The 11,976-nt window shown below is 32.0% G+C and overlaps 1 protein-coding gene across 2 annotated transcripts in view; it reads right to left on the bottom strand.

Annotated features, from left to right (window-relative positions):
• Positions 1–3,465: 3,465 nt before the first annotated feature.
• Kcnj3 (potassium inwardly rectifying channel subfamily J member 3) overlaps positions 3,466–11,976 on the bottom strand; it is a 134,568-nt gene continuing 126,057 nt past the window's right edge. For both annotated transcript variants that reach the window (XM_047546149.1, XM_047546148.1), the window contains exon 4: positions 3,466–6,757. In XM_047546149.1, coding sequence (XP_047402105.1) covers positions 6,171–6,757 — 587 coding nt within the window. In that variant the 3' untranslated portion in view covers positions 3,466–6,170. The remainder of the gene's footprint in view (positions 6,758–11,976) is intronic.

Genomic DNA, 11,976 nt, shown 5'->3' with positions numbered 1-11,976 from the left:
TTAACATCCATGATGGTAAGCTACAGCCTTGAACACTTGTAAACAGGGAACTAGAACTGAAGCTCCAAGTCACTCTCGGACTTTGTAGAGTCTTATGAAACTCTCAATGATGTTCTATTGCTAAGGAATCTAAGCTGTGAATGGACATATGGAGAGGGAACCAGGTATCCTAGGAGAAGCCCAAAACCTTGCCATCATGCAGTTATGGATATCTTCTGAAGGTATTCTAAATGCAGAAATTTTTGTTACCTGGATCTTGCCTAGAGAAATCATGGTAAAACTGAAGAACAGTCAGGTCAAGAAAAATATACAAATACCATGTCCTCACCATTATGTTCACGAGAGACTTTTCATCAGAAAAAAAAGTCCAGAACAAAATTGTAAAACCAAAACTTAAGATATTTCTGATACCAACAGATATTTTCCATCACAGATGCTTACTGATAGAATAATTAAAAAGTACACTCAAGTAATAAAGGAAGAATGTAAAAATGAAATCAAAGCAGCTACAGTGAATAAAGAAAACACTAAGTATGTAAGTAATAATAGATGTAACTTAAAAAATTATGATTTTTGTTAGAACATTAAAACAAGTGTAATTTTATGTAAAATTACAGAAAATACAAGAAGATGTGGTAGTATTTAAGATGCTCTAAGATCCTTGTGTTATTTTAAAGGAAGATAAGGATGTTAATTAAATTTAGTTTTCATTAGGTCATGTATGCTAGCTTAAATTTTCAAAGTTACTAAAATAATTTAATGTTTAAAAAAGGAAATAATGAAAATACATAATCCATGAGAAGGCAGAAAAACCTCAAACAAAACTGAATTAGCTATCTACCTACCTATCTACCAACCTATCTGGCTAATATATATATAATATATGATATATGTGATATATATTATATATATAATGTATATATATATATATTCATATATATAAAGTATATATGCATATATATCAGTATATTTTATATGTTATATACATAAGTATACTTATACTGATACTGTCTATACTCATATACACATATGTGTACACACAAATTTCCAGAAAGTGATGCCTTCTGATGAGAGAGATAGAGCAATGCAATCCTGTAGTTTTCAAAGAAAGGAGGTAGGTGTTTTAGCTATTTCTATCACTATTTTTTTAAATTACATGAACCAAATATGGCAACATGTTACTGTATCATTTAATCTTTTCCTCTGAGGTACTTGAGTATGAGATTTTCTGCTTTTTTGAAATATTTCATTATTCTTTCAAGTGTCTGGTGTACACCTGATTTTTTAGTGTGGCTTTCATTTTACATGTTTGCCATTTATGTATTTCTCTGCGCACCACTTAAAGTTTCTATCTTGCTCTATACTTCCTTCTATTTTTGTTTATATTTCTACTCACCTTCTTTTTCTCCAAGTATCCCATAATGATTGTGCTTTTTTCACTCAGCACTTGTTCAAATCACAACAACAAAAAAATATAAACCCAATTATGCAAGGCATCATGCAGATTTGAAACCATTGCACAAAGTCATTGAATATTTATGTTAATGCATTCAAATTATCTGGGATATTCAATTGTTTAAAAAAAAAAGTTCTCCATAGAATTTATTCTACCAGAGAGTAGAGACTAACCGCATGTTTGTGGAATTTTAAAAACCCACTGAAAAGGGTCTCTGAGAATCAGTTTCTTCAAAGTAAAATTGGAATAATCTACCATGCAGAGTTATTACAAGAATTCAAATGACATCTGCCAGTCACCATGCAAGTGATTGACACATTCAGTGCTGGGAACGGATAAAGAGCAGTGATTCTTCTTATCAATGATAATTCAGTGGGTCCTACTATATTTCATTCTGTATAACATTCATTGGTTATATACAGCTGAAATATTCTGCAATTGCTATGATTTCAAGAAATTTTACAGGTAAAATTCTAATTTTGAAAAATAAAAAACAATTCACTTAATGGTGAGGACTGTCCTGAAACTCTCCAGGTCAGAAGCTATAACTACTTAGTTTTTTAGATTAATTCTATTAACATACTGGGAGTGGGAATCATTAAGTATCATAGAACTCTTCTGACCCAAGATGAGGAGTATATTTCTTTCTATGAAACACTTTCAGGTGAAACAACTTAACATTTTATTAAAAGATGATTAAATATATAAATGAAATTAGAAACTATATATCTTTTCTAGTTTACTCACTGTGGCTTTTAAAATAGTGGCTTGTTCAGTAAAGGATATAATGGTCATAAAGTTTTCTCCCAGAAAAACCGGTCTCAGGTCATTAGCATTATTATGTTCAGGTTGTATATTGCTAAAGCAGCTCATCAGTAAGGCCCCCAAATAAAAGCGATTCTCAAGGAATACCTTCTGATGAATGGAATCATTGTCTTTCAGGAGTTAGGAGTCTTATGATAAACAAACTGAATCAAGTAATGTGAATAGCTGACTGTAGGAAAATGAAAAAATGATAAGCACACTATAAAAATTAAACCCAATGATGTTTCAAAAGTTTAATATGGTTTTTATAAAACTGAACTTGCAGTACTGAATACATGAGTTTATATTTCTGTAACCTAAATGACCTTGTACATTTAAATATTTATAGATTGCATGCCAAAAAATCAATTAGTTTGATACTAATTTGAGTATGTACAATGCAATTCAAGCATTAAGTTTTGAAGTAGAGTTCATAGACATACTGTGCTGAACCCTCCTCTATTAAGGAATTGCAGAGATTTTTCATAATACATATAGAATGTAAGTCAGTTTCCCATGACCTCAGTTGCCCTCCAATAGTAATAATGCATGATGTAAATCCATCCTGTCCAAACAGAGATGCTTTTGAGTGCTGAGACAACTGAATACTTTTCATGATATTTATAGTCATATATGCATGAATTTAAAACAGCATAAGAATAATTTTTCAGAAATAAAGATAAAATATCCTTATTTTTCATTTGGTATATATTTACAATATATATTCACATATTGTTGAAAAGAATAAATATTTAAATTGAGGATCAACATTATCAAAATAATTCTTTCTTTTATTTACAACATTTGATAAATAGAATGAAATATTTTACTATAACAAGAGCTATACCATGAAAATGCTATAAAAAGGATGAGTTTCTAGTTGTTAAGAAGAGTGATTCAGTTCAATGATCACATTATGCTTTGCTTTCCAAAAGCCAGCACATTGGTGGAATGAAAATTATCTTGGCTTAAATTGACTTTTACTCTCTGATTTGAGCTCTTACAACTTCCTGAAATGGCCATACTGAGATTTATTTTTTATTCATTCAATAAAATGAGTAACTTTTCATTGCTGAGAGACATGTCACGTACAGAGTGTACAGATGTTACATGAAACCACTTTAATAAGAAGTCTTTCAGGTTGAAATATATGAAACTGAAATAATTTTTCTTGGACTGATCTATGTTAAAAAAATGAGCCAAAAGAGAAGAAAAGCAATTCTTTATTTTTATCCAAATATATCAGATTTTATAATATAGTTAGTTTCAACAAAAACTTTACCATATATCATCCAAACCCAGGACATTATAGGAGTGAAAGAGAGTGCTACTAATAATTACACAAGTACAACAGGTATAAACTGGAATATTCCTGGGTAGACCTGGATCTGTGATTAACCTAGAAATAGGGGTTAAACTGCAATTACATGCAGAAATTGTACCTTTCCCACACATGTGGAAAAGATAAAAGAATACCATTCACTTTGATTAATCAATTTTGGCAAAAGGAGATCCTCCTCATCATTCAGTTCTCTATCAAAACACTACCCATCTCCCAAAGCTAGTCACCTCTATTGAAATACTCCATTCTTACTCCACACAGTTATTTGCCATTGTTACCCTGTTTTCATTCTTTTAATTGACATTTTGACCAACTGAAATTGTCTTGTTTGTTTTTTGTCTGCCCTCCTACTGGCATGCAGTGTCCATGATGAGCAATGACATCCTCTGACTTAGTCAAGTTCAAATCCCCAGGAAGTCAAAATTGCCTAGGACATGGAGGCATGCAGATTTTTTTTTTTTTTTGAATGAATGAATACATTCAAAGAGTTTGTTTTTGGTTCTTCTTCTTGGTACCAAAAACAAATTTAAATGACTCTCCAAAGTAAATTATGGCTCTGTTTAGTTTTAAGGTGTTAGACTAAATGATCTATGCAGTTTCTTCCACTGCTAATAAACATAGTATGCCACGCCTCTGGGCCCCTTTCTCTGCTACTATTTCACTTCCTACATCCAGCAAATAAGAAAGTTTGGTGATCAAGGGGTAGGGCCACCGCTCTTTTCACAGTGGATGAATATTCAAGGTTGATCATTTTGCCAGTAACAATTCCCTGGTATATGTTTGCACCTACAGAATTTGGTTGATACAGAGGTAGCCAGAAGATATTATTATAGTTAATGATAGAATCATTGATGTAATATTTTGCCAATAATAAAATTATCACAGGATTGCTAAAAAATAGGAAACGATGGGAGCCCAAACCAGCCATTAGTGATTTGCACATTAATCAGAAGTGGAGTATTTCTGTGCATAAGTAGATTTCAATGTCCAAAGAAGTGTCGTAGGAAAAGTTATAATATTCTCATAAGGAGCACTTCTAGTTTTTCATAAAGAAAACTGCATTCCAAATCTTTATTTTGAATGTGTTCTACTGATCAGTAGTTTTGATTCCCAATAATATGTATGACATTGGAGTTAAAAATATAGTACTGCTAAAATTGTTTAAGGACATTGGGGTTAGAAATATAGTACTGCTAAAATTGCCCGGGATCCAACAAGACACCAATAAAATCAGTGTTCACCAAGAAAAACTGTGTGTAAGTTATCTTCAATTCATCTAAATTTAATTTCTTTCAGGCATGTCCAAACAATCTTCCTGAACTATAAGTGACAGGTCTGGGATAGTTCCTTAGGTGAGGAAAAAGTCTCTCCTCTCAAAACAAATGTCATAAACAAGAGAACAGCATAAAAAGAGACTCAATTAGACATACATATTTTAAGCATAAATATTTATCATCTGGTTCATTGCCTTATTGTATTCCCTTAAAGATAAATTATTGGTTTTTTAAATAGATAAAAGTTTCAGAAAAGGAATAAAAATGTTTCCAATTGGTTCTGTTTGAAATAGGGACTATGTCATTTCACACAGATAATGATATATTCAAATGTAACCTGACTACTGATCATTACAGTGATTCAGCATGTTTGTTCAGAGCTCATATTTGTATGAGATCATGTACAAAACAGATTTCCAGATTTTAATTAGTCCAGGAAAGGACTAATTCTCAAATTAATCGCACTAATTTCTCCCCAGTACTAGCAACTTTTAAAAATCATGAGAAAATTTCAATGATAAATACCATGTACTGGTATGCTCTAAAATTTACAAGTCAAATATATAATGGCTATACTTTTGCAGGGCTGTAAATAGCACAAACTTTTGTGACCCTCTCATGATAAAACACAATTGAACCCTCTATGACCTTGAACAGTAGAAAACATTAAATCAGATTTTAAAATGACAAATAATTTAAGGCTAAAATATTTGGTATTAATAATTAATGCCAGTAGCCTTCCTAGTCTAATAAAGTAAACATGCACAAGAACTACAACCTTGAACAAAACATCACAATTTTTATCAGATATATATGTATGTATGTATGTGTACATGTATATATATATATATATATATTTGCATGTATGTGTGTGTGTGTTTGTGTGCAGTTTTATCACCCTGAAAGCTATCCACTCTTGTTTGGCTTAATACAAGTGTTAGAAATGATAGGGAGACTATCTCTCCTTTAAATATATATTTGTATATATTTTCCAGAATATACAATATAAATATGACATATATAAATCATGCCATAAAACTAAATGCAAAATTTTCACATTATTGCATGCTTGATGTGATAATACATGCCCATTAACAGCTTCCTTATGATGTTCTCCCTTCCTAATTTTCCTTTCTGCACAGTAGCAATACTTGGGAATGAAGAGTTCTCAAATATGCTAATTAGACTGGGGGAGAAATGATCTTTCAAATTTCTTAGGGAGAGTTATCTCATCAGCCAAATATTGGACTATTACTAAATCAAAACATTAAATAATGCCTAAGGGAGTGTTTTGTTATGTGAAACGATCAGAGTTCATTTTTCTTAATTTGGCTGGAAGATTCCCTTCCATCCTGGCTGCTCCTCCTGCCATCTTTTGAAGCTTTGGTGGCAAATCAGCCACAGACTGGCTCATGGGATCAGATAACATCTTGGTGGTTTTGGATACCAGTTTTTCTTCTGAGTTTCCAGGAACCGAACTTATTCGTTGAAGTTTCATGGGCAAATCTCCCAAACTGTAGGCTTTTTCTGAAGTTGTAGAACTCATCCTCAAGAGTTTTTTAGGAAAGTCTTCTCTTCCAGTAATTTTCTGTAGCTTAGATGGAAGTTTTGTGCTAATGTCATCTAGTCCATCTAAGCACTCCACAGAATTATGTCTTTCTTTGCTGTTAGTTATGGCTGGTGCTATTAAAGGGGAGGACATGAGAAGCATTTCCTCCTGCTCTTTCACACTGTAAGGTGGGGTGGGGACTTCAAATGTTGCATGGAACTGAGAATAATCAACTTTAAAGAATCCTTCTTCTAAGGATATTACAGGAAAAAAACGATGACCCCAAAGAACTTCATCTTCTGTGTATGATGTTCGAGCTTGACAAGTCATTCCTATAAACAGAGAGAAAACTTGATAAATTATGCTTAGTGGAAGCACATGGAAAGCAAGTTACAGAATTCAATTTGCTCACATATTTATCTAAGTAGACTAACTGATAAAGTAGGTTAGAAATTTTATTGTGCATGCACATTAGCTTTGCTACATATACCTTTTTCTATTGCAAAAGAGGGTGCTGAACCGCTCATGTTTGAAGGGTAATACATCATCACATAATTCATTGTTTATTATCTGTAAGCCAAAAGCAAAAAAGACAGCATAGCATACTTTCACAACATATGTGTCTCTATAAGGAGCTAAGTAGACAAATTATGTAATCATTTTCTGTCACTTAAGGAGCAATGTGAGATGCAAAATAAATGACTTTGAATCCAAACTTTTCCACTATGTAAACTTAAGAAAGATTCTTAACTGAGCATCACTTTCCTCTGATTAAAGCATGGAAAACAACACTTGTCTCATGAGTGAGCATGAAAATGAAAAACATATATGAAAATGTAAAACACTGATGTGATCTACACATACTTGACTCTTAAGAAAGAAGATCTCACTTTTTTCTTCTTCATACAGAGAAAACTTAACAAAGGGAGGTGAGAGTACCAAAGTTAACTCTTGCATGTATTTGTTACATGAATAAAAGACGAACAATATTTCTATATTGGAGAGTAGACAGTCATTGTGGTGGTTTTATCCTATTGGACTTTCAAAGTCCAAATGAACGTTTCGCTCAAGTTTCAGAAACCCATAATGCTAAAATCAGTAATCTGGGTCACTTGATGTACCAAATTCCATTCCTGCTCTAAGAGTTTTTGGAACTGGATGCTGGATATCAGATGTAAAATTTTGCTGTTTGTATGTTATGTTGCTTGAATATCATTTACCTCATGGTACTCTGATTTACTCAATTTTGCTCTCTTCAAAAATCAGTTATTTAGTTTGAGTTACTACCAAATCAGTCAGTCTCTGAATTCGCATTTTGTGAAGACTGGAAGTACATGAATGAATTAAAAACACATCAAGTTTCAGTCTTAGTCAAAAGATATAATTTTGCATAAGTAGTAAAATTCACCACCTTCTTCTACCTTTACTATCAGACTTCTATTAAAAGTCATTAAAATGTATAATAAGTTAATTAAAAACCATCTATGTAATAATTATGTATACTTTAAATAAGTAAAGACAGTCTTTTAGCACTCATTACAATTTTCCCTATCATGTGATTTATTTTTATTGTTTTTAAGCCTGACACTTGGAATAAAGGGGTATTCTGCCTTTCTTCTTCCTGACTAGTAATCACATACAATACAATACTTGCAGAAAATTAGGATAAAATATATAATTAAAAGCCACACTGAAGATAAATTAAAATTTTCACTGAATCCTTTCATATTGTTGCCTTGTAAATACTGTCACTTACATATCATGAAAGAATTAGTTATAAATACATACCATCTTTTTAAGGTCAGTTAACAATAACCACAAAACTTGAGTTGAAGATAAACGCTATCATGTGGAAGGCACTGTGCTAGATGCTGTCTACTTTTTTTCTAATCCTCAATATGGTTCTGTCAGGAAGATATTCTTCCCTTCACTTTATGGAATCTAATACTTGAAGAGGTTAAATCTCTTGGTCTTCCATGGGCACAGATCTAGTATGTTGTAGAGAAAAGATGTCAGTATCATTCTCATTTCTGTGTGTGGGGTGGGGCACGCGAGAGCACACGCCTGTTGTTTTTACTCTGTTATAATGCCACTAATATTCTAATTAGGAACCTGATTCTAAACAATTTATCACTTTAACTCTGCATGGACCAAATACCAGTCTTCCCAATCAATATCATATCAAGAATATCCCCCAGAAACATTCACGTATGAAGATAATGTAGTTTAAAAGGTTATTTGTAAGTTTTGTAAACTTACATAGGCCAGTCATCATTTTGTATTTTCAAACAATTTTCGAGCCTCTGACTAAATATTTCATAATAAGAAATGAAAGAATGCTGCCTTATGAGAAAAAATATAAAATGAATTTCTTGATATATTTACTTGGTTTTTATATTGAGAAATTTAAAGATAGAGAAATGACCATAGAATAAAGAATCTTATGCTCCTGTCCACTAACATATAAAATAATAAGACAATGTTGAAATACCCTTTAATTTCTCTCCTAAAAGACACTGCTTGATGATTTCATAAATTCACTTTGTATAATTTAAATCAAAGAAAAAGATCATAAACATATATTTTTGATTTTAAGTAGTAGTATTCTTCTTGCAACCCTATTTTGACTAAAAAAAAAGTTTTCCTACTTCATTGGCAATTGATGACAAGCAGAATTACCTGAAGAGAAGGGATATACTCAATATAGTCCAGTGTTTTGAAATGTAAGACATGTTTCCCAGGGTTTTCCTTTGACAAATGAACTTTGTTTAATTATTTCTAACAACAGAATAAATATTGGAACAAACTTGATAGTGCCACCACTATAACCCATCCTTCTGTAAATGTTTGGCTTTTGCTCAGGGCATGCTCACGAAAGCACAACATAAACACCATTGTGGGAAGAATGTTGTCCAGCCCCTTCCTTTTCTTCTCTGTTCCCTCCCTCATCCAAAGTAACTTTCTATACTGGGTAAGGTTTAGATAAAGTCTCTGCTTTTCAGAAGTTATCAATTGTGTGATATTTTCTGTGTCACTGGATCTAGTGATTATTTCATTTTAAACCATATTGTGCCCATCTCATGTGAATGATACAGGAGAAACAATAGAGAATAATTGAGTTTGAGGTGTTTCGAAAGTTTAATTAAGGACATGTCACATGGAGATTCTCTGTCATTTTCACTTTAAAAGATTTCAGATGTGTTCTTTGAATGGACATTGAATTAGGTTAAAGACATGAACTTAGTGTGGTATAAAGGCAGAATCAGGAAAGGGAAATGTCAAAAATAAAGAGGTTAGATTTCCCTGTCTCTGCATTTTAGACATACTACTGCTGGAATAAGGCACAATAAACAACAATGTATACCCTTTTTAATCCTTGAATCAATGCACAGAATAAATCTTTTTTCACAAAGTGTTTTTCATCTCAAGACTAAGAAGTCCCAGCTATTTCCAGTAGCAGCATCTGCTGCTTTGCCAGTTTCCACAGAGATGAGCTCATGTTGATTTTCACCACATTTGTTCCAGTCTAGAATCTGGTTAAAACATGCAAACAATCAGACTGCCAGTTAAGAGGTGCAATCACATAGTACCCTTTGAATAATGGTATTCACCTGCATTTACTTTAATTCAAATGGTATTTTAGTTATGACTCTAAACACAGCTTATTTTAAAATGATTTGAATTAGAGAAAGAAATATAGGGTAAAGCACTCAAGAAGGAAGAATTCTATCATGCATGCATATTCTTAGAAAACATAATTATATCTACTTCAAAGCTTCTCAATTGAAATTTGCATTTTATTTTTGAGCACCATTTTGGAATAGCCTTTGCAAAAAGAAGTAACTCTCAAGTATATATCTTAGCTCATTATCTAAACAGTGTACTGGTAATCACAATTTATAAAGCTTCTACATCATAATCTATATATTGATTTCAAATTAATAATAACCTGAGTTAAAATCAGATTTTAAAACTATGATGTCTAAAAATTGGAAATGTCTATTATTCATGTACTTATATCTAAAGTATGAAAGAAACAGCAGAAAAGGAAACAAAAATTAAAGTGCTAGCAAAATTTATAGGGAAAATTCACACACTGTTAAAAGTGATTTTAGTTATCTAGTCTTTTTATTTTGTTTTGTTTCGCAGTACTGGGGATTGAACCCAGGAGCACTCTACCACTGAGCTATATCCCTAATCTTTTTTTTATTTTTAACTTTAAGACAGTCTAAGTTGCTGAGGCTGTTCTACAACTTATGATCCTCTGGCCTCATTATCCTGAATCTTTGGGATTATGCAGCATGCCACTGTGCCCAGCAAGTCTTTTTAAATAAACTCCAAGTTTTCACACTTAGTTTCCCTTGCCAGTAGAGAGATTTAGGCAGAAAACACTGAGAAACCCAAAATGTTGGAAATATGAGTAATGTAATTTTTTTCCTATGATTTAAAATACTTTGAATGCTTATAGCTGAAAATCAAACAAAACTTTCTGATATTCAGTGACTTGGAAGTATAATTTCCTACATTACTAATGCGGGACAAATTACTAATATATCAAACTTTCCCACTTATATTAATTCACTAATTTTCAGGAAGAACAGGAAATACAAGCAAAGCCTGATGGAACAATGAAAACAGGTCATCTTGATCACTGCTCATCTTGATCAAGGTCTAAACACCAAGCACTTTCAAACCCTTAATAGGTCTATAAGCAAATCATTGTTATTTCTAGTTTATAAAAGACAGGTCCAGAGATAAAACTTTCATAAGCTATTTAGTAGTGGAATTGATAAAAACAAATTCGTGTATTTTTTCAATTTTCTAATTGTTGTTGCCTCACATATATCAGTGGAAATAAAAAAGTTAATTTCATATAGAAGAATAGAATCCTCACCTTCCTTTCAGTCAAAATCATATGCTGGTATTTCACTAATAATGCCTGTGGGTATTTTAATGTGAACAAACATTTGAATACTTGTTTCTACTGTAAATGTCATAACACCTTAATTACTTCAAAAATCAAAGATCTGTAAAGTTAAAGTTAAATTTTGTAAGATTTCTCCAATTTTTAACCTAAATTTAAGTTTCTCTAGATCTTATTCTTGGCTTCTGATAATCCTCCAGAAAACAACTCAAGGAAATCATGGACAATCAGCAATGTGGTATGTTGTGATAGTAACTAGCAGGGGGTGGAATTCAAATTTTTAAATTAATACTATTTTTCTTATGATATAAAATCAAATATTCAGTAAAGTCATGTAATAATAATGTTTGTATAGGGGTATGTGCCAAGTGTTTCTCTAAATTCACAACTCTGTGAGGAAGAATGTTACCCTATTCTCATTTTCTAGAGGGGAAAACTAAGCCCACAGAGAAGTAACAAAACAGTATGGTCACATAGAAGTGCTGAAGCTGGAATCTGAACTCCAGAAAGTGGGTTTGAGAATTCATGCTCTTTTTTTAAAAAAGTTATTTATTTATTTTATTATTTTTTACAGACTGCATTTTGATTCATTGTACACAAATGAGGTACATCATTTAGTTGCTATGG

Source organism: Sciurus carolinensis, chromosome 3, assembly GCF_902686445.1.
Source record: "Sciurus carolinensis chromosome 3, mSciCar1.2, whole genome shotgun sequence".
Lineage (NCBI taxonomy): Eukaryota > Metazoa > Chordata > Mammalia > Rodentia > Sciuridae > Sciurus > Sciurus carolinensis.
Note: the sequence above shows the minus strand (reverse complement) of the source record. Positions and strands in the feature narration are given on the sequence as shown.